Source organism: Pungitius pungitius, chromosome 3 (assembly GCF_949316345.1).
Source record: "Pungitius pungitius chromosome 3, fPunPun2.1, whole genome shotgun sequence".
Taxonomy (NCBI): domain Eukaryota; kingdom Metazoa; phylum Chordata; class Actinopteri; order Perciformes; family Gasterosteidae; genus Pungitius; species Pungitius pungitius.
The window spans coordinates 3,066,075-3,088,542 of NC_084902.1; the positions used below are offsets into that span (position 1 = coordinate 3,066,075).

A 22,468-nucleotide genomic window follows, 5' to 3' on the forward strand; every position below is an offset into this window, starting at 1 on the left:
CATGTGGATCATATGTGGAGAAAAAAAAAAAAAAGGAGAAAAGTCGACATGCAAACTGTGAGCAAATGAGTAAATTGTGGTGTTTTTGCCTCAGGTGTCTCTGTGCATGAGCGTGTCCCACGCTTGTTTGTCCCACATGCGTCTCGGTAGCCATGTGCATGTACTGCACACTGTCCATCTGAACGTGTGTGCACGCAACTGGGCTACTGTGCATCTCCCAGTTTGTCAAAGACCCACCTGTGCCTGTGTAAGGTGTAACAATGCACAGATGGGCTCTCTCTCCCTCTCTCTCCCTATCTCTCTCTATCTTTCACCCTCTCCCTCTCGGCTGTTCACATGCATCAGATTTGACATGCTCATTTCGTTGTCTGCGAGGACGGAACTAGCGGGGAGAACTTTTCACCCTCATTCCCTGTGTGTGGGAGGATCAAGACACAAACGGGAAACACGGGGGGGGGGGGGGAGCAGAATGGAAGCAAATACAAGGACGTTGGAGGGAAATAACAATGAAGCGACAGAAAAACGGATGCTGGACCTTTCCTCGAGGCATTCGACACACCTGGACTGACAGTGGCTCGCCTCCCACTCCTCCCCCCTAACCAGGTAGTAACGCTGCAGTGGAGCGTGGTGCATTAAAGGCCATTAGCTGCACACATACTGTTCATACAGCCTCACCTCTGGCTGTATTCCTCGTTGATAACATCTTGAGTAGAAACATTGAACCAGATTAAAAAGGGTCCAAATCCAACGGCACTGCCTAACCCCCCCCCGGCAGCCAGTTTATGAATTACCTATGCCCGGGGTATATTTAATGCAGGAGAATCTGTCGCCCCTTTTCACTTTGTTCCCTTCTGTTTTCCACGTCTCACCCCAGTAGCCGACGCGCGTTTCAGGTCAAAACTTCACACGTCAGCCGTCAAAAGGGACAACAAACAGCATTTTGCAGATGTAAATGCGGTAGATACAGAAGGAAATGCTGACTAGGTCTCCATCTGGACCTCTGACCCCTTCGAAAAGCTTCTAGAAACCCAACAGAGGGAAGTGATTTCTTGTGGATGCTCCGAAGCCAACGTCACAGAGAAGCCGGCCCGTGAAACACGGCCAATTAACCCGACCACATTCCTCAGATGAAATTACCCGCTGTGTATTTTTAGAGCCCGCTCAATTATCTGGTCAAGATAACTCGATGGACCGCCGAAAAAAAAGAAAAACAGGTCGCGGGACGGGTCGTCATCTCGCAGCGTGACGCAAGCCGGCTCATCAAGCGCCCGTGAGGCTCATTCGGTCGCCGCGTGGATCAATTTGCGATCAATTTCAAATTAGCGATGACTCGCTCGCTCGCGTCAGGAAATCTGACACTGAAAAAATGCAACGGCCGAAGAAGGGAGATGTTTTTTTTGTGATATAAGACATTGAAGGTTTCCTCTCCTCTTTACATTAAAACGACGCGGCCGAGAGCCCGATGAGGTCATTACCGTCCACGGGAAACCTCGGTCCTTTGGGAGTAGTCACGGTGATGCATTTGTCCGGGGAATACGAGGGACACACACTGGCACACACACACACACACACACACACAACGCAGCAACTGTTCTCACTCACATCAGAGATGGAGTCAGGAAGCAATTACCGCTTGGAAGGAGGTTTTAAATTGATAAATTCCAACGATCTGGATGTTTGTGCGTTGAAACCATAGTTATCGCATCGTCGGTTAAACCAAAAAAAAACAATATGCAACTAGTTTCTGGTGCAGACGGAGTAAAAGTTGACGTCCTAAATTTGTTTCGGGTACAAACTTCCCCTCAGGACGCCTGACTCACACTCATGACTTTGCTGGGAATGAAAGAGACTCTTGTGTTCATTGTGAGCCTCGGAGACAATCCTCAACAGTAAGTAACTGTTACACAATCCATTATGCAGCAGGCCAAAACGTATTGATAGCTGAACAATTGCAACAGCCCCCCTTTTTTTTTTTACGTTTTCATTCCTTTTCATAATGTCACATCTGCATGCGCCTCGTAAGTGGAGGAGTCCTGTCGCCAAAGATCCCGTCAAACCTCGAGAGCAGGCCGAGCAAAGGAGAGCGTCCTCAAGGTGCCGCAGCAGGAGGAGGAGGCTTCAAATATGTATAAGCTCAGGGCTCTTCTCACTCCTCCCCCCCCCCCCCACACACACACACACACACGGGCAAAAGAAAAGTCCATTTAAGGTGGTTTCACCAGCGAGGACCGCGCACTCGACGCGAGTATTTTGGATTTCGTTTGCGAGTCGTGACTGTAAGTCGATCCGTCTGTGGAATCAGAACCGGGTGGATGCCGGAAACAGGCGCGTTGGAGGCGTGGCCGCGCGCTTTCCCGAAATCACGCCAAAATGAAGCCGGACGGTGCGATCCAAAGATCATTAACTGCATCAAGCAGCAATCGAGTCGTGCTTTGTGCTCTCTCTCCTGCGAGGTTGGATTTTAAAAAAATGGACGTGGCCACTGTGAAATGCCCCCCCCCCCCCGTTTGTCGACTACCATTTCGATGCCGCGTGTTTGCCCGTTTTAGCCGCCCCACTTTGTCTCGGAGACATATTCGGAGCTAAAGGGACCCTCGTTTAGCAAAAGAAGACTATGAAGACTTTCTATATTCTTCACACCCAGGAGATGTTGACCCCCCCAACAGCCATTATAAAGAAGGCAAGCTTGATGCACTTCAGCATTTATTTCATAGTCCGCGGTCTTGCAACAGAGCCCACAGAGAACGTAGCCTCCACAGGACAATTATGTCTCTGTGTCTCCAAACACTGCAACACACACTTGCTACTGCGACTGCAAGTTGACTCTCGGATGAAATGCCTCGCGTGTTGTCAAATGAGAGTGGAAGCCTCTTGAGTGACGCAGCGGTGACACTTTGTTCACCTAAAATGAAGGAATTTTGACCGGATAGCAAAAGGTTTTCGGCGACTCTGAGTGTAAAAGAGGTCGGGAGAGTGTCCGTGGAGCAGCTTTGGTTCCGATGAGCAAAAAGCCCTGCTTCCTTTTTAGTCATTTAACCCAAATGCAAAACATGTGATCACATGTCGGCCTCCGTGCACGCCCACGCTCCCCCTCGCTCTGATTAGAAGAAAAAGGTACAACCAACCCCCCCCCCCAAAAAAACCTCGTAGCCCCAAACCCCCCCCCGAAGTGACCACATCAGATGCCGGCCCCTCAGATCCTGCTAGTTTAATGTGTGCTTAAGAGACCGGGGGACCGGGCGAAACTCCACGCTCCCCTCCCCCCCCCCCTTCACATATCTGCCCATGATTTATTCATTCGCACTCCCGGGATGGCCGCCCGTCGCCGCCATCGCCGTCATCATCTGAGGACCCCGCCGCCCCGTGTGAAGTTTCTGTCGCTCAAAGCGCACGCACGCGACTGCACTTTTCTTTTTTCTTTTTTTTTTGTTGCCAGCGGTCCCAGGGGTCTGTTAATTTTTTGAAAAGCTATTTTTAGCGGGAAAAATAATCGAGGTGGAAAGTTCCATCTGTCCGACACTCTTGTTCCAGCTGCTCCTTTTTAGCAGCAGGCGAAAAAGAAGGGAGGGGGGGGGGGGGGGGGGGGGGCATTACTTATCAGATAAAACTGACACAGACGGGATTTTCCATCATATGCATTCTGCATTAGTGGGGTTTTTAGACTTAGAGGCATGCTCTAAGTCGGATGCGTGGTGCGTCACGTCTTCTTTTTTTTTTTCTTCTTTTTTTTTTTAAAGACAGCCTGGGGTTACAAGCTGAGCCGTGTAGCTCTCTCAACCTCCTTAAAACTTCCTCGTTCCCGTCTATTCAAAGCTCTTGTCTGTTTCTTTCATCCGTCATCCGGTAATTCTTCAAGAGAAAAAAAAAAAAAAAAATGCAGTTGAAACGCTGTAAACAAATGTGCTGATTTGCACATGTGATATAGGTGTTTCTCAGCTTTTACCTTGAATGTTGGACCCATTTTCAGCCCGCAACTGGTGCGAAAAAAGCCATCATATTCGGACGTGTTGATTGAAATGTATTCAGCAAACTGAGGCCCGCGGCTCGCCGGGTCACTTCATGCCGGGGCTTTGGTCCGTCCTCCAAAAGGGCGAGGACGCTCACGCGAGAGAGAATCGACCGGAATCTCGATGAGCTTAAAAAAATAAATGAATAAACAAACGTTCCATGTTGCCTGTTTTTATTCCTCCTCCCTGGACCCTTCGTTCCAAACGCACACAACAGTGGGATTGGAGTCTAGAGGCCAATCCAAACCTCTGCATGTACATGTCAAATGGTGTGTGTGTGTGTGTGTGTATCACACACACACACACACACACACACACACACACAGACAACCAAAACAAAGGGACAAAGTTCAGAGCCACCACCTCGGCTTGGATTCAATTTACTAAAATTGATTGGACCCCCGGATCAGTCCCTGCCGGCCCCTGGGGGGGGGGGGGGGGGGGGGGGCTGTTCTGGGTGAATCGTTAAATCGGACACAGAGCCGCTCTGTGTTGGTATCGCCGTGGGGGGCTGGGAGGGGCCTCCACTGTTTGTTCTTTCTACTTCCCGCAAACTTTCCCTTCAAAACGTTTCCAGGCTGCACATCTGACCGACCCCCCCCCCCCCCCCCCCCGCTCCCCCTCCCCGACTCTACCGGATGATGCAATATTCATGTGTGACGGGCGAGTGCACAGACTTTGACTCCCTCCCGTCGCGCTCATCGCTCCCCCCCCCTTCGCCTCCTTCGATGTCGGGTGGGTGCGTTTTAACCCACGAAGGTCACGCCGTTCGATTCTCCCGCTTCTATTGGCCAGCGGGTCAACGTGTCCTTGAGCGAGACGCAGGCAGGACCCCCCCACCACCACCACCAACCGGCCCCCCTGAGGCCCTCTGCTCCTGAACTGTGGAGCTTGTAATGTAAAGTTCACCTGCTGGCTGCCATCTTCATTGTGAAACCGACAAACAAACACAAACAAAGCAACACAAACAAACAAACACATGGTAGATCTGAGGGCGGAGGTCAGGCTCGTTTTGTTCCTTCTGCAGAGAGCGTCACAGACTTGAAGCTTTGCTCGTAAGGTCGTGAGCTGAGTCGGAATTTTTCCTCTTTGCTTTGATATTTTTCTAAAAAAACCCACAACATTGATTTCGAAAGAAAGTTCAATGAACTTATCTTTACTCAATAGATACATCATATTCACATTTTTTTTATAAATCATGCTAATATCTTGCGCCAATAACGGGCTCTTTTCTTTCGTTTTATTTTTATTTGTTAATGCCTCGGGCTGAATACCATTTAGAAGGTTTTTGTTTGTAGACCTCAGCTCACAACATAAACATGTGACACATTCTCCTACAATACCTGTACTGTTGGATTACAAACTACACAACTAGACCAAAGGGGGGGGGGGGGGAGAGAACTGTGCGGTGCCCTGCTCAGAGGATAGGATTACATTGTGATTTCATTTTGGGGGGTTTCCCCCTCCTGAGCTTCCTGATCGCCTCGCTTCGTTTTAACTCCTTTTCTCCCTGTGGTTGAAAGGAAAACGTGAAACGAGAGCGAAACGTAGTCACGTGACTCCCCGTGCTGTGAAAAGCAGGCTCCTCCGGGGCACATTCGGCGGAGATGACACGACTTACCGGGACAAAAAGTCCTCCTAAAATCGGCGCTTTAGTTTTTGTGAAAACGCCAGGGATTTGTCTGCCTGATCCAAACATACAGTATTAGGGAGGAGGAGGGGGGGGGGGATCAAATGCACATGCACGCGCTCTTAGGATGGAGAGTTTGACCTCGTGCCACGATTTCATTCCAAATACATCTCTTTTTTTTAAATTGTAGCAGAGCTTAGAGGTAAACGGGACAGAAATGATGCACATTCTTGTTTTTATGAAGAACATTATTTGTATTTTCGTTAATTGCCTGTTGGGGAAGGGTGCTTGTTGTTGTTGTTGTTGTTTTTGTTGTTGTGGCTGCACGGGTTCACAAGTTTTCCACGGCACTCACCCTCCATGCAGAACAGCAGCATCCAGGCTATCCACAGGTCCGAGTTGTGGAACTTCACCATGGCTTCAGCGGCCGCTCCTCCGCCTCTCAGCCTCAGCTCGGCTCACAGATCCCCGCGAGATGAGTAACAGGTCCTCCTGGTGCCGCGGGACGTGGAGGGGGAAAAAAGCAGTTTTGTGTTGTTGTTGTTGTTGTTTTCACGCAGCACACGCCGGCGACACGTCCCGACAACGAGGAGAAATGTTCCGGACGCGGGGTTCGTCCATCCAACGGGCGCGCTCCACCCTCCGTCTCTCATGGACCTGTCCGCTCAATGTGTCCACGCTTTCCGAGGCGGAGGGGGGAGAGGGGTGTGGGTGGGTGTGTGGTTGGTTGTGGGTGAGGGGTGGAGGGAAAGGGGGGGTGGGGGGGGGTGGGGTCGAGGGGACGCAACGGTCCACCTGCTGGCGCACTATAAATACGCCGACAGTCCCCCGAAAAGTGACTTACAAAGTGCTCAGAGACTCCGTCTCTCGTCCCGTCGGCTCGGTGCGCGTCTCCCACGCGTCTCGCGGCGCTCCATGGTGCCTCGTCTGCTCTGCCGCGGCGCAGCGGAGGATGCGAGCAAAGCACGCGGGGATGGACGCGAGGCAACTTCCTGTTGATTTTTTTTATTTTTTGGGGGGGGAGGGGGGGGTTTCCTTCAAAATAAAAATAAAAACCCTCGAGGCTCTGTCACAAGGCGGTAAGAGGAAAGGTTGAAGGATGTGGAAACCTCGCGCGCGCTTTTCACTGTGCCGCGGAGGCGCAGTGCGCCTGCGCCGTGCGCTGAACCGAGCGGCGAGCGCGGGCCACGTGGGAGTCTCGAGCCAAATCCACGGCGAATAGCTCCGAGAGGTGGAGAGTTTTTTGCTTTAGCACTGGTTGTATGTTCTTATTGAAGCCCTTCGGTGTCCGTCCGTCGCGCCTTTACGAAAAAAAGTAATTTCTCTACAACAAAAAAACAACAAAGCGGACGTATAATATTTGCGAAATCATTATTTTAATCTGTCTAAAAGTTATTAAAAAAAAAGAATCACAATCACTTTTAATAATAAATCAGCAGAATCGGCAACGTTTTGCCCGCAGTTTAAATAAATCCGCTTTTCTCCAGTGAAACCGGAGGGATCCATTGTGCTCAGCCAGGGATTAGCCAGGGATACAGTAAACACACCTGCAACCAAGCGTGCTTTTATTTTGTAGGTGAACCCACCTGTGTTCCTGTTGCAGGCGGTGCGTCTGTGCGGCATCACCGCGCTCACCAGCGGACGATTAAGACGGACCTGGCTGTTGCTAGGAGACCGCTGACGCCAGACGTGCGCGAGAGAAAGAGAAAGAGATAGAGAGCACGAGAGGGGGGGGGGGGGACATTCATGCCCCCCTGGCGTGCGACTCCAGAACGACCGACGGATCGGAGTCATTTGCAGGGATTTGGTTTGCACAGATACATGTGAACATTTGACAGTGAGCAGGTGGGCTGCAATAGTGAATCAATAGTGTGATATAATTAGAAAACAATGCTGCAGAGTGCTGCTCTGTGGGGAATTAAAATAAAATGATCCTGGATTTTGTGTGTGTGCCTTTTTTTATCTCAATGAATGAACGTGATTGTGTAGCATGTGCTGCACAGAGGTTTTAACTGAGAGAACCATCTTAAGATCAAGAGGTACATTCATTTTTCTCCAACCTGGTTCTTCAGACAAAGCGAAATGAAGAGATTGGGGCCCAAATAGATCCCTGGAAATTTTAATAATTGTTTGGTCTTTTTGAGCTAAAGTTGGATGATCTTGTTGGATTTTATAGAATATGTTGCCATTGTTTTCTGTTATTTTTGCTTAAACAAAATGTTGGCTTTTTTAAACGTCTGTTTCATTTTACATACCAAGATCTTTTTAAAGCTGTAATAAAAAATATTTGTATTTTATTTATGCAGTTTTTGAGATATTCTCCCGATTAATCGTTCTGTTTATAGAATGGCAACAAACATTTTCAAAAAGCCCATTGCAACGTTCAACAGCAAAAGCAACAGCTTTATTTCACATGTTAAGTTGAACCGATTGTCCATATATAGCCCAAATGAATGAACTTCCTGTCTCACGATGGTGCTGCTGGTGGTGCTGCTGATGGTGCTGCTGGTGATGGTGCTGCTGGTGGTGCTGCTGGTGGTGCTGCTGGTGGTGCTGCTGATGGTGCTGCTGGTGGTGCCATGTGGGCGGGCACAGTGGCGTCCGTCTCCATCGCACACTTTGTGCGTGCCAGAGGAGGGAAAGAGTTTGGTGTCTTCAGTGTTTCACTTAGTGTTCTAAGTCGAGTGCAGTTATCTGTAGAAAGTGATTATTTTGGTGATGAATACATTGTTTTAGGGGTTTCCCTTGGTTTTCCTTTCTCTCTCTCTCTCTGTCTTTAATGTCCCGGTGCTGATGCCTTCACCTGTTTTTTAATGTGGGAACGATATCGGCTGTTTCCTTTCGCCTGAAGCTGCATGAACCACCGCCTTTGTGTGAAAAATGTGCCCTTCTGAAAATAGACACTTTGAATCTCATAAATGTAAGAAAACACTGTGGTAAATCATCCACTAATGTCTCCCTTCAATACTCCCTCAAATGAAATAAAGGTTGAAACATGATGGATGGGCTAACTTGGGTTTCCCCCTCAGCAAGCAGTCCAAGAAAGATGCACGCTTGATTTATTATTGATTCCTTTATGGAACTGCTTCTTTTTTTTTCTTCTTCTTCTGCGCCACCATAAAAGATTCAAAAGAGCAGAAAGAGATCCTCGGTGCTAAATGCTGTTATTCTCCTCTGCTGTCAGCTCACTGCTCTCAGGTACACGGCGTTAATGCTTTGTTTAGGACACTAAATACCTTTATGCTGCATCCACTCAAGCACTGTGTCCATCAGGGTAAACTTCTATTGATAATACACTTCCGCTCTTTTTATGTGCTGACTCTTACAAGCCGAGGCAATAAAGTGTATACACACTTCAAAGGGGCATAATTGCAATAAAAAAAAGTCCTATATTTTTTGTGTTCTGTAAATGGGAATTTTTCAAATGAAACTTCTTTGACGGTTGACCTCGAAAAGAGAGAAAATTGCTGCCACCTTGTGGCTCAGAAAACACTCTGCTCCAGGAAAGAACTTGTGCATTTTGTTGTCAGAACATTAACATTTCCGTCACATCGAAGGAAAGACAAGCCATGACGGTATTCATAATTAACGCCCCCCCCCCCCCCCCCCCCCCCCCATTGGGTCAACAGAGATCTTCATTCAGCATCTTACTTTGTTTTGCCGTAACACCGAAAATACTTTTATATCTGAAGGAGGAACCATGACAGGTTTGACTTTACATGAGTCACCAACAGCTCTTGCATGACTGCCCTTATCTGACCTATCCCCCCCTCCTCCCCCCTCCACACACACACACACGCAGAGGAGGGCGTAGTGTGTCATGTCGGATTAGAACTCAGTAAAACATGTTGCGGATGAGCCATTAGTTCAGCTGCCGAGGTGTGTTACCTGTTGAGCTGCATTTTCACAACGTGGGAACACTTTCACCGACTGAGCACTCCGGGGGGGGGGGGGGGGGGGGGGGGGGGCAGGACAGGAAGGCGAGGATTGTTCTTCTTGTGGTGGTCGGGGTCCGACCTGTGCTTGTCGTCTTTGCCGGATGTCGCGTGTTAGTTAATTAATATATATCATTAACCTCCTTAAATCCCCTCAAGTCTGAGAAAGTGGCGGCCGTTTTGCTCGGCTTCCTGATGGGGAAAAGTTTCCCCTTTTTTTGGCCGTTGGGCCGCTCTTCCTGACACACAAACGCACACAAACACACCAACGCTCCTCCGGGGGGGGGAGAAAGCCTGAAGGTGGGCATGTTTTTTTGTGGCTCCTCGGGTCACTCGGAGCTGGAACGTACCCGTGTGTATTGCATTTGCAGTTTTACTTTTCCTCCATTGAGACATTGTACATCGTTTGTTCTTTGTTTTTTTTTTGCTTTCAGTCATCTGCGTATTGATTCATCTTTTTTTTTTTTTAAAGTAAACTTTGTAAACGGTATCTTTAGCAGTTCATCTTGGTCTGAGCACACATTTACTCACAAAGAGTAACTAACATTTTTATAAATTGACATTTATAATAAAACTACTGTACTTAAGTAATTTCTCTTTTCATGAGTATTTCCATCTTTCACAGCGTTGTACTTTATTGCGTCACATTTCAGACGGAAATACTCCAACATTTACGTGAGTTTTATGCTGACAACGGTTAAAAAAAAATCTACTACGATCACAAACATCGCTCTTACTCTTCAGTTATAAATCTTAATAATGAATAAAACACTGATCTTGCGGTGAGGTGATTAACTTTATTTTGACAGAAGAACCTTTATTTCCAGGAATCAGCAGGTTTGTTCACACAAGCACGACACATTTCTTGTTTATTGATTGTAAGAGACGAGTGTCCTTCGCGTCTCAACATCACTTCTGAAATGACAGAGGAAAAAAAATAAAATAAAAAAGGACAGAGGGGACGATTATTGGGAAGATCTCACATGTCACAGCTCGTTCACTTCCTGCAGTGTGTGAATCGTTGTGGCAACACACGTTGGAGGAAAACAACACACGCACACAGGAGGGCGTGTTGTGCCACACCTTATGGCTGCGGGTGTTTTTTTTTTTTAATAGGCACAGACCTTTAGGAATTTACCTGCAGAACCATTTCTTATTTTGCGCTGGTTTTAAAGTAAGGTGAGAAGAAGAAGAAGAAGAATTACCTCATCAGAGCTGGAGTCCGAAGATGAGCCTTTCCCCTCAGGCTTCCCCTTCTTCTTCTCCTTCTTGTCCGTCTTTTTGTCTTTGCTGCCCTTTTCCTTTGACTTGTCTTTGTCCTCCTTCTTCCCCTTGGATTCTCCCTGGAAAAAAGTCCAGAAGTCATGGATTGTGTTTTGTAACAGCGATAGGGGTTTGAGTCCAGTGATCGTTGTAATGCAGGTAGAAGATTCAAAGAGAAGCAACTTTATGATGTCACAGCATCACTAGATTCAATCCTCAGATATGAAGCAAACATGCAAATCACTCACCTTGTCCTTTTTTCCTGTTCGGATCAGAATGAAAAGGTGAATCGGGTTAGAAAATAAGTAATTTAGAACTCTTTACACATGACGAGAACAGCTATAAATAAGGTACAACTCTCTGACACAATATTGTACGTTTGAAAAGATCAATGAAGAAAAGCATTGAAGGTGTCAATCTTAAGTAAATTTAGTCAAATGAAGCTTACCTGCGCGATCCATCGTGTCTCCTGTTCGTGCACTTTCACAAACCACAGCGACCACACGGACTCAAACTTAAGTACCTGGATTAACCACACCTGAACCATGTGATTGTGAGCTAATCCCGCCCCCAAACCGCCGCCCCCTTCGAGCGTTATTTAAATGAGGGTTACTGTTTATCAGGGATAGAAGGCTGTGAGTGAACATGAGTACAATAACATATAGAATAATATGATTGAAATGGTGTGGCATTAGGAATACAAGTAAGTTTGGTCACCTATAAAGAAATGACTCTTTCCTCACTTGCATGGCGCAAAACGATTACTTTAATTTGGCGAACTTAGGAAATGTTTTTAAAAAAACTCCCCCACTATTGCAAGAAAACACAAAGATCAAACAAAGTCAACCAGCTTTTCGAGTGTAATTATATTCTGTTGACAGCAAAATGCCAACGGGCCTCACAGCAACATCCCGTCTGTTTAAATACACACAGGTTTTGTGGAGCCACACCCTCTTTTTCTGTTTCTACTAGGAATTAATATTAGAATTAACTGTTTATTTATTATAACCACAAGAGCAAGAAGTGGCATCTGGAACTTGAAGGCCGGTTGTGTGTACTTTACTTGAGTATTTCCAGCTGTATAATTCAATTCAGAGGGTGAAATTGTATTTTTACTATAAACACGCAGAGCGACAAACAGGGACCTCGGTGAGGGTTACGCACTCCTACGTTATGCTGGAATAAACACACTCGACTCAGGAGAAGGTGTCTGAACATTTATTTCTAGGGATCACAAGCCGTGTTGACACATCAAGGACCGTTTGGTACACCGGCACAAAGTCACTTTGTTTAATTGACGAGGTCATTCCAAGGCCACGCGGGAAGCATCAGTTCTGAAACGACAACAGAATAAAAAGGAAAAAACAACGTCACTTCAGAAAGAAACTTAAGGGTATTTACAGTGTAATGCTATATGTTCGTACTGATACTAATGCAAACAGGTATGTCAGTGTACATTTAGGCACCGGGTACCGATTCTGAGCATCGCAGTGGCAGCCAATCAGCAGCTGCCGTTGAGGGGCACTTTGAATAAGATTTGCTTATTTCACACTATATCGTGAAAAACGCGTCAACGGCTCCTCTCTCTTTTTAATGACCACCTGACCCTTTGTCTCCCACCACAGAGGCGTGGCGCCTCCCTCTCTGACTTCAACCGTTCGCCTGGTTCAACCCGTCGTTCCGCGTGCTGTGGACGGAGCTGCTGAAAATAGATCGGAGTTTGGCTGCGGGGAGAGTGTGGAATGTCGGTTTGTGTCACACTGGATTTCAAACCGGTACGGGGGGGGGGGGGGGGGCGAGACCTGTTGCACCAGTCTCGATTCAAACCGTCAGGGTCCACGCACATTAACCTTTGGCGTGAGGTGTGGCCAGTGTCTCGCCGGTTGAGCTGCAATTTATCGCTTTTTAAAAGTTCTGGAGGAGCCTTTGCACCAAGTGGACACTGGCAGGTCATAAATATCTCAGACTTAAGTATCTGTATTAAAAGAAAAGTAAGTGCAGAGCTCGTCTTACCTCGTCACTGCTGGAGGAGGACGATGAGGACGAGCCAGATTTCTTTCCTTCACCTTTGTCCCTTTTCTTTTTGTGTTCTCCGTCCTTTGACTTGTGCTTTTTGTCGGACTTGTCCTTGCCGGACTCGTGCTTCTTGTCGGACTCGTGCTTCTTGTCGGACTCGTGCTTCTTGTCGGACTCGTGCTTCTTGTCGGACTCGTGCTTCTTGTCGGACTCGTGCTTCTTGTCATCTTTGCCGGACTTGCCCTTGCTGCCCTCCTGAAAATGGCAAAAGAAAACCTTGAATAAATCATTGATTGCACACGTTTAAGTCCAGTAACCATGAGGCATCGACCAACAGTGGCTGCAGAGGAGCCAAAAGGGGACATGAAGCAGATTTAACCGAAGGAGCATTTACTTAAATCCATAGTATTTGTTAAATAGGACAGAAGCACGCATCAGATCAGCCTTGTTAGTATAGTAGCGGTTCCACATAAAAACCACAGTACCTTGTCCTTATTCTTGTTCCAGGGCCATGAAAGCTCATCCTTCTGAGCTTCTTCCTTCTTCACCACATCTTCACTGCCACCTACAGCTGCACAAATTCGTGAGACACATCCAGCTGGTCATTTACCTGTCAGGTAGAAAGCCCCGAACACGGCCTGACACACCTGTCGCTCTTCAGCGAGCTCAACACTTGAACGTTACATTCAACAAACATCCGACCATTAGACACTTAAGCATCCTACTGATGTTACGGGCATTAAAACCGTCACAATGTGGCGCTCACCTGACGACAGATTGAAAGACATGATCGGGGATCCTCTACGTGACCGAACGCGCTGTCAAACAAATGGGAACACGCACACGCGCGCGCGCACGCGCACACACACAGGAAACCTGCGGCGGACCACACCTGGAACACGTGACCCTGCGGCGTGACGCGACAGCCGGTCCGACCGGGTTCGAAAGGAGCGCCCCTCTGTGCCACGTCACGTGGCGTTGGCGTTCAACCGGAAGAAGCGGCTCCTCAGTGCGGGCTGCGGTTCGTGGCTTCGTGCAGAACGGAACGCGAACCAATGCTCCAATGAAATGTGGCGGAATAGAAATATAAAGCGGCACATGAGGGAAACGCTTTAAGAGTGCAGGACATCAGTTAGTACAATTAAATACAATGTTTAAACAGTCTACTTTTCCAAAGTCAACATGTGTAGGTATTGTCAATTCGTTGATTTTTATATTTCTATATGAATCTGTAACGGCCAAAACATCTGTTAGCTTCATTGCCATCTCCTTTATTTAGAACTACCATGACCGTGCTGCCCTCAGGTGGTCAGGGAGACCGTTCCGGACCCGGAGGAGCGAGCTGCTTGCAGAACTTAGGGTGCGGGTGGAGGTTTGGGGAGTAAGCGGTTGTTGCAGGCCGGGATGTGCGTGTCCATCTGTGCATTAACGAGGGAGTTAGTAGAACTTTGTTGTCGAGCCAGTGTAGTGAGTGTAGGATGGGCGTCATGTGTTCATGTTTCTGTACCCGTAGAACCTGAGATGCAGGAGCACCTGGGCGAAGGAGCAGCGTGGTGCGCTTGGAACCGCAAAGTTGGTGGTTTGAATTCCGGCTGCTCCATGGACCATGTCGCAGTGTCCCTGAGCAAGACACCTAATCCTTAATTGTTCCCCAGTCATAATGCAACACGTGGGCTATTATGCAATGTAAGTCGCCTTGGATAAAAGCGTCAGTTATATGACATGTAATGTAATAGAGTACCTGAAGGCAGCATAAACCGGAGACGTGACACATCGAATGGTTTTATTATTATTATTACACATGTGCGCTTTATTGATTAAAAACGCAAACGTGATTTTCCATGTTACTCAACTTGGACATTTTTATCCAGCAGCTTCCAGGGAAAATACAAGATATTTTGATCCATCTCATTATTGGTACGGCTTGGGCCCTTTCAATAGGTCACTTGAGCTGAGATAGGAGGAGCCATAGCGCCTCGGGCTCCCCATCAGTGACTCCATGGGGCTGGGAGGCCTACGGACGGGGGCCCTGTCTCCGACACTCGAGGAGCCAGGGACAGAGGACCCAGAGGACCCATGGACCGAGGACCTAGGGACATAGGAGCCAGGGACAAAGGACCCAGGGACAAAAGAGGCGGGGGCAGAGGAGGCGGGGACAGAGGACCCAGGGGACCCATGGACTGAGAACCCAGGGACAAAGGACCCAGGGACAGAAGAGGCAGGGGCAGAGGAGGCGGGGGCAGAGGAGGCGGGGGCAGAGGAGACGGGGGCAGAGGAGACGGGGGCAGAGGAGGCGGGGACAGAGGAGGCGGGGACAGAAGAGGCGGGGACAGAAGAGGCGGGGACAGAAGAGGCGGGGACAGAGGGCTGGGAGAGAGTTGATGGACCCAGAGGAACCATCTTCACAACAGGTTTGGAGGGGAGGGACACGTAGGAGACGCCGGGGGCAGGTGAGGAGCAGCTGCCACCGGGAGCTGAAAGACCGCCCCGACCGGCGCCGGGTTCCTGCGATCCGGGCTCGCCGCCTCGCTCGCCATCAGGGCATTGCTGCAGTTTAATCCAAAGTGACAAATTACTAATTCGCCCCAAAGGGCTTTACGGTCTTTACACGTACGACCCCCCCCCCCCCCCCCCCCCACCGGTCTCCGGAACCCTCGGATCTCAGAAACCTCCACATGGAGGGGGGCGAGGACGACGTCAGGACTATTAAGAGAAAACTTACCCTCTTTTTCTTATCGTCAGTTTCACTTCCTGATGAACCAGAACTCTGAAAAACAAACAAAAATGATGTCATTTTAACCTCCTCCATGATGTCATCTGATGATAATCTCATATCATGAGTTTTTCACCTTCTTCTTGTCCTTCTTGTCCTTTTTATTCTCCTTGTCACTGCCGTCCGATGGACCCGATGAACCGGACTTTGAGTCCTGCTCAAATATTAAAACACGGAGACCTGAATCAGCCATGTTTTGTAACGCAATACAAATCAACACACACACGTGTTTGTCTTCTTTTAGTTGACCTTCTTTTTGTCCTTCTTTTTCTTCTTCTTGTCCTTCTTCTTTTTGTCATCACCACTGCTAGAAGAACCGGAGTCCTTGATGACACAAATTTGGTTTTATTTTTACTGTATTATGAAGGACATCCCATCATAATACAAACATATAAATATATGAAGCAGGTTGTTGCAATAGACAAATTTAACATGTTCTTCTACCTTCTTCTTCTTGTCTTTCTTTTTCTTCTTATCTTTCTTCTTCTTCTTCTTCTTGTCATCATCACTCGATGAATCGCTGGACGATCCATGAGACGAACCCTGGGGAGAAGGAGAAATGCTGGTGACACACGTCGGATCCACAACGTGTGTTGTTACGCATGTCGTTACACCACCTCGTGGATCACCAATAACACTTTTAACACGATACAAACTCAACCACAACTTGCAATGGAAAACTGTCTCACCTTCTTTTTTTTCTTATCCTTCTTTTTTTTCTTATCTTTCTTTTTCTTCTTCTTCTAAAGTAAAAAAGTGACGTCATAACGTTGTGAATTTGGTTACATATGACTCTTTCCTTAAGTAGGGACCATGATATGTGTGCATCCATCTTACCTTGTCGTCATCACTATCAGAGGAAGAGCAGGACTTCTATGAAGGAAGGAAATCAGTGAGTTTCTTTAGTGCCTCCATTAGGAATCATTCTTTAAGATCTCACATGTTTTACCTCCTTCTTCTTCTTCTTCTTCTTTTTCTTCTTTTCATCTTCACTATCAGAGGAAAGGCTGGAATCCTGTAAAGAGATCAGATGATTAAACTATTAACATTCATCAACACACGTAAAAAGAGTAATGTTGAGAAGCGTTGTCTACACAGACCTTATCCTTCTTCTTCTTTGTCGTCTTCTTCTTCTTCTTCTTCTTTTTTTTGTCCTCGTCGCTGTCAGATGAAGAAGAGTCCTGTACACAGATGATGTAATTGCATTATAATAACAGAAAAATCACAAAAAAATGTAACATCATTTGAGTAAACTCAAACCTTCTTCTTCTTCTTTGTCTTCTTCTTTTTCTTTTTCTTCTTCTTGTCCTCTTCACTATCAGAGGATGAAGAAGAGGAGGAGTCCTGTTATGAGAGAGATACAAGGATGATATAATTACATTATAATAACAGGAAAAGTGCATCAAATGTAACATTCAGACCTTATCCTTCTTCTTTGTTGTCTTCTTCTTCTTCTTTTTCTTCTTCTTCTTCTTCTTTTTCTTCTTCTTCTTTTTCTTCTTCTTGTCCTCTTCGCTGTCAGAGGATGAAGAAGATGACGAGGATCCAGAATCCTGTAAAGACACATAAGATGTAACGATGATATAATGACATTTAACGTTAGTTGTACATGAATGTAAGATACAGATGTGAAAATCATACAAACCTTCTTCTTCTTCTTCTTTTTCACCTTCTTCTTTTTCTTCTTCTTCTCATCTTCACTATCTGAGGAGCAGCTATCCGATGAAGAAGAGGAGGAGCTGGAGGAGTCCTATGGATGCGATGAAATACACATTTTTTTTAATTCACCCATCTTCCACACATACCATAAACATCTGTACCTGTGTGATGTAACAATGCAAGATAAAAACAACATTATCACAGGTCTGTAACCTTTTCCTTCTTCTTTTTCTTCTTCTTCTTCTTCTTCTTGTCATCATCCTCATCACTTTCTGATGAAGAGCCGGAACCCTTCAATAAAACCCAGAACACCATAATTAGATTTCATCATATACAACAAGTGTCAGTCTGTTTAAAGCGTACAGATCATAACCACCTTGTCCTTCTTCCTCTTCAACATCTTCTTCTTCCTCTTTTCCTTCTGGTCCTCTCCTTCCTCCTCGTCATCACTCAGGTGGCCTTCCTCACCTCCCCAAGGGATCGCCTTTGCTCTTCCTGTGGGACAGGAAGCGCCGTTACCCACCGCGCCAACGAAACTTTACCCGACCCGCCGCGTCGCGGAGGACTCTTTACCTTCCTCTTTAAGCTCCTTCTTGACCTGTCGAGAAAAAAGAGAGCCATGAGTTTGTTGTGCGATTGAGGTTTGGCACGCACACAGTGTGTGTGTGTGTGTGTGTGTGTGTGTTTCACCTTGTCAGCAGAGTCCTCTTTCTTTTTCTCTCCATCAGCACATGGTCCCGCAGTCTCACCACCTGCAGAAAAACACGGAGCGATCCTTCATCAACCCTCACGGCCTCGATGATGATGATGATGATGATGATGATGATGATGATGATGATGTCGTTGGTCCGATGAATTCCGTCTTTTTGCTAAAAGTGAAACACTCACCAGAAGCGGGGAGCGCTGCACCACCGCACAGCTCCTTCTGCTCTTCGTCCTGTGGAAACATGGAGCCGAGCTCAGGTTTAGTGCACGTTTAACGTGCACACGCACGTGCGTGCACATCCGTGCACGTGTTAAATCACTGAGAGGCTTCTGGCTTTTAAACAGAAGAATGAATTACGTTTTTCTTGTCCTTCTTCTTTTTGTTTTTCTTGTCTTTTTTCTTCTTCTTCTTCTTCTTCTTCTCATCTTTATCACTGTCCGAAGATGAGGATGAAGACGAGGAGCTGCAATCCTGTTTAAGAAAATAAAAGTCATAAAATACACAATTATTGTGTATCGTATACGTGTCACTGTACACTTTGTGAAGGCTCCATTGAGTGTTAATAGACACCCAAGTAATGGAAGTAAATACTTTATAGCTCATTTAGACAAAAGACATTAGCATAACTTTACCCTTTTCTCCTCTTTCTTCTTCTTCTTCTTCTTTTTCTTCTTGTCATCCTTGCTGTCAGAGGATGATGAAGAGCTATCTGAGGAAGAGGAGCTTGAGTCCTTTAAAAGCAGAAAAAAACATTGAGAGATTCAGTTTAGATCATTTGTATTTACAAGTCTAACAGACAGTCGAGACCCAACATCAAAAACATATACATATCAAACATATCATGCCTTCTTCTTCATCTTTTTCTTCTTCTTCTTCTTCTTCTTCTCGTCCTCACTGTCGGAGGAGGAAGAGGACGAATCCTGGGACAGAGTAGTAGATATTTAACAACATAAAAAAGGTAATTCCCCTAGATTAAGGTTTTATTGAATGAGGGGTACTTGTGTCAGTTAAATAACAAAATATGTGTATATACCTTCTTCTTGTCCTTCTTCTTCTTCTTCTGCTGCTGCTTTTTCTCCTTCTTCTCGTCATCTTCATCGTCTGAGGAGTTGAAATCCTGAAGCGGGACCAAAAACAAAAACAAAAAAATCCAGCAAACAGCATGTTGGAAAGAGGGAGAAGGTTCAATTTGCCTCCGTCACCTGGCTCATCTTCACACCTCCTGCATCCTGCTGCTCCATTTGGCCACCAGCACCTGAGAACGTTCAATCAATCCTTTGTTTAAGGAAAGTCTTTCTCTCATCAATCGCATGATCACCTTTTTTTTTCATCAACAATCAACCCAATGAGTGACTGTTAAATTAAAATGGGACTGATAAGGATTCCACGAAGAACCATACAACTACCAGTCGTCTTTTTTGCGTCGTTGGCTGTGTAAATGTGGGCGGCGGCTTGAAGGACTGGAAGCTGTGATTTGCCAAGTTGCTCTTGCAAGACAAGCACCTCCGATGCCACGTAGAAGTGAACCAAACCCAAGTCAACTTCTTGCAAAGAACCAAAAAAAATGCTCTTTCAAGTTTTTGGGAATCCAAAAGTTCACCACATGAATGAGAAATGTTGTGTACTTACTACATATGACGACATTGTCCCGGTCATACTCTTTCTGCCCTTCTTCGTTCTTCTTCTTTTTCTTCTTCTTCTTGTCATCCTGCAAAGACATTTCTTATTTCACACCAGCAAGGTGTAGAAATCTTAAACACTCTACTGCATGACTGCTACTGTGATGCTTGTTTGTTTGTAAAGTGACTGTTGCACTCGCATAAAGGAATAAAGATAAAGTCGTCAGGAACAGGTTTGGGTGTCACCTGAACAAGAATTATTTCCCTCAATGAAGTTGGATAACAAAACATCCAAACTGACTGCAAAAAGCACACAGAAGTTTGGACATGCACACTCATGTCCAAACTCCTGTGTGACTCAAACTCCAACTATTGGAGTTAATTTTAACTGTCAAGGTAACACCTTTTAAAGTGTTGCCATTTTAACACTGTTATAGAGTTAATTTGAACTCTTATTATAGTTGAAATTTAACAATACTCAAGCATTTATGGTTAGGAGTATTGCTCAGGGACACTTTGCATTGGAACATGGAGCAGCCAGGGTTTGAACCAACAACCCTGTGGTTCCTGGCGCACCCTCAGCAATCCATGCACCACATTACATGGAGTTAAACCGGAAAACAAGCAGTGTGACACTGCAGTTACATTTAAAACCTTAATCAAAGAGTAGATTTAACTCTACTAAGTGTTGCAAATGAATCTGATCTTGACACTGGATTAATGACTCCAGCTCTTCAGTACAATTGACTCTGTAAGAGTTGAATCTTTTGCAGTGTGATTTCAACTCTGCACTTCAACACTTTTGCCCAACACTTTAACTCTAGTTAAGTATTTTCGTGTCCAACAGTCTCATAGCTACTGGGCAAACAGTATATGACAGCGCAGCATAGTGTGGTGGATGCAGACCTTGTTTAACACATCGTCTACGGGCGTGTTCCTCTCCTGTCAGTAACCGACTGCTATCAGTTCCCAGAGGCTCCGCCTACTTTTTTTACTCCTGTGATATATTTTGCTGTCTCGGTGCTCCTTAAGAGCCGAGAGGTGAGTCTGATCCCAGCGGGCACAGAGGGGTGGTGGCCCCCGTCTGTGGAATGCAAACGTCTCAGCTGACAAAAGCATGGAAGACCAACCCCCCGCACCCCACCTCCAGAAAGCCTGCAGGACACCCGTTGTGTGACCCGTTCTACATTTAAAACTAAAAGCTTCGCATCAAGCACAAAACAACACGCGTCCCTCGTCACAATCAATCTGGTGTTCAGATGCATGTTTTGTCCACTTGAGCATGTGACCTCAACTCACCTCGCTGTCACTCTCTGAAGAGGAGGAGGAAGAGGAGGAGGAGGAGGAGGAGGAGGAAGACGATGAGCTGGAATCCTGTTGAGGAAGAAGCGGGTAAGTTGTCAATCGACTTTTTCACGCCTTGTGTTGTTGAAAGCGCTGAACTGGAAACCAAACCCATGAGTCACTACGAACACACTGCGGCGAGGCTTGTGGCAGAAGGGAGAGGCCTCTTTTGTGCACATAGCAACGCGCAAAATAAACCGCACAAGCAACAGTTGTATCACGTAGAACTCGCGCTGCGGCCAATCAGAGCAAAAGTGACCGCGTGATTTCAGGTGATTTCTGCATCACGCGTGCGGCCTACAACCGAGGAGACGCCTTCAGGAAGCCCGATGAGCTCCTCTCATCAGACACGAGGGGACCTTGTGACGGCAGTCGAGAAATGCTTTTTTGAGACACGTACCTTCTTCTTCTTCTTCCTCCTCTTCTTTTTCAGCTTTTTCTTCCTCTTGTCTCTCTTGCCCCGAGCCTCGTCCTCGCTGTCCGAGGAGGACGGCGAGCTGTCCAATGAGTGCGCCTCCTGGAGACAAAGAAGCAGATAGTATCTACTACGTCCCTCAAACGATCTTTAGATGAAATGCATACTTCTGCACTTTTTAAAGAACCATAGGGAACAGTTAAGTGACGACGGTCCATGCACCTTTTATTCCAATGATCGTTGTGGTTAAAAGGCCCCTCCTACTCACATTTCCATCTCTTGCTCTTGCAGGGTGTTTGGGTTGGCTCTGGGTTCCCTTCCCATTGTTCAGGTCTTCGGGCTCGGCCACCTCAGGTAGCGGCTGCAGACCCCCGGCAGGGGCCCCCGCCGCCCGCTGCTGGCCACCTGCTCCGATCGGAGCTGCACAGTATACAGGGCGAGAGATTTTTTTTTAATTCGGCACCCTTAAAGCTCAGCCGAACCGTGTTGATATGGATCTTTCTTACTGTCCAACTGACAGATTTTTAAAAAAAGCAATCATGAAGGTGCTAAATGAATCGGAAAGCGCTCGAGTGGTTACTTTGTAATTTCCCTTTTCATTCATCCAGCCAGTTGCCGAACTGGTAACACAGTCCAGAAAAGCCTCTCAGTAACAGTAAAAAGTTTTTTAAAAAGTGTTGTGTGTGAACATCCTATATCTCACATTAAAAAACAACAAATGGATCTTAAGCTTTCTTTCTGAAATGGTTTGTCACCTGAGTGATTAAAGAAAGGGACCAACCACAAATCGGCAAACTACAGGCTAAGAAATTGTATTGAAAAAGACAGCAAACCTCTGGGCAAGTTGCTCTCCATTTGGTTCCAGGGCTTCCTCTTCCGTCAAGGTGTCCACGCTCACACAGCACTTGTTATAAAAGTGCACACAGGTGTTGTGGGCGGGACACAGCCAAAGCGTCACCAAGAAACTTCCCATTAGCAAAATTTCAAAATAAAACCCACATTGAACTACAACGTTTATCTTGACCAAATATGAACCCCTAATCGGCCGTATATCTCTCTTTTTTTTTTTTTATCTAAAATGACATTACTTGGATGTCTCGG

General features: G+C 46.5%; 3 protein-coding genes and 1 long non-coding RNA gene across 6 annotated transcripts in view; all 4 read right to left on the reverse strand.

Annotated features, from left to right (window-relative positions):
- Window positions 1–6,658, reverse strand: part of igsf11 (immunoglobulin superfamily member 11) — a 46,907-nt gene extending 40,249 nt beyond the window's left edge. Inside the window, exon 1 of the mRNA XM_037459067.2 lies at window positions 5,993–6,658. Within this exon, the coding sequence (XP_037314964.2) occupies window positions 5,993–6,053 (61 nt within the window). The 5' untranslated portion in view covers window positions 6,054–6,658. The remainder of the gene's footprint in view (window positions 1–5,992) is intronic.
- Window positions 6,659–10,354: 3,696 nt separating this feature from the next.
- On the reverse strand, window positions 10,355–11,395 carry LOC119214203 (uncharacterized). The gene is made up of 4 exons (XR_005119950.2): window positions 11,284–11,395; window positions 11,084–11,097; window positions 10,778–10,915; window positions 10,355–10,487 (listed from the first exon to the last, which is right to left on the reverse strand). It is a non-coding gene; the product is annotated as an uncharacterized LOC119214203 (long non-coding RNA).
- Window positions 11,396–12,038: 643 nt separating this feature from the next.
- On the reverse strand, window positions 12,039–13,738 carry LOC119215292 (uncharacterized). The gene is made up of 4 exons (XM_037467332.2): window positions 13,618–13,738; window positions 13,337–13,422; window positions 12,849–13,106; window positions 12,039–12,169 (listed from the first exon to the last, which is right to left on the reverse strand). The coding sequence occupies exons 1-4, from the start codon at window positions 13,637–13,639 to the stop codon at window positions 12,164–12,166; spliced, it is 372 nt and encodes a 123-aa protein (XP_037323229.2). The 5' UTR covers window positions 13,640–13,738; the 3' UTR covers window positions 12,039–12,163.
- Window positions 13,739–14,613: 875 nt separating this feature from the next.
- Window positions 14,614–22,287, reverse strand: LOC119194955 (nucleolar protein dao-5-like). Of its 3 annotated transcripts, none has more exons than XM_062561045.1 (27): window positions 22,201–22,287; window positions 21,636–21,787; window positions 21,356–21,469; window positions 20,908–20,982; window positions 19,619–19,697; window positions 19,192–19,244; window positions 19,023–19,106; window positions 18,835–18,909; window positions 18,622–18,720; window positions 18,347–18,460; window positions 18,172–18,220; window positions 17,974–18,035; window positions 17,857–17,881; window positions 17,660–17,778; window positions 17,497–17,574; window positions 17,270–17,374; window positions 17,046–17,177; window positions 16,885–16,968; window positions 16,725–16,805; window positions 16,574–16,639; window positions 16,462–16,497; window positions 16,314–16,367; window positions 16,069–16,167; window positions 15,874–15,951; window positions 15,701–15,778; window positions 15,574–15,618; window positions 14,614–15,398 (listed from the first exon to the last, which is right to left on the reverse strand). In XM_062561045.1, the coding sequence occupies exons 1-27, from the start codon at window positions 22,220–22,222 to the stop codon at window positions 14,763–14,765; spliced, it is 2,694 nt and encodes an 897-aa protein (XP_062417029.1). In that variant the 5' UTR covers window positions 22,223–22,287; the 3' UTR covers window positions 14,614–14,762. The 3 variants fall into 3 exon arrangements, with proteins under 3 accessions (XP_062417029.1, XP_062417027.1, XP_062417028.1); XM_062561043.1 differs by having other exon boundaries at window positions 21,353–21,469; XM_062561044.1 differs by having other exon boundaries at window positions 14,615–15,398; window positions 15,874–15,948; window positions 21,353–21,469.
- Between the last annotated feature and the right edge of the window lie 181 nt (window positions 22,288–22,468).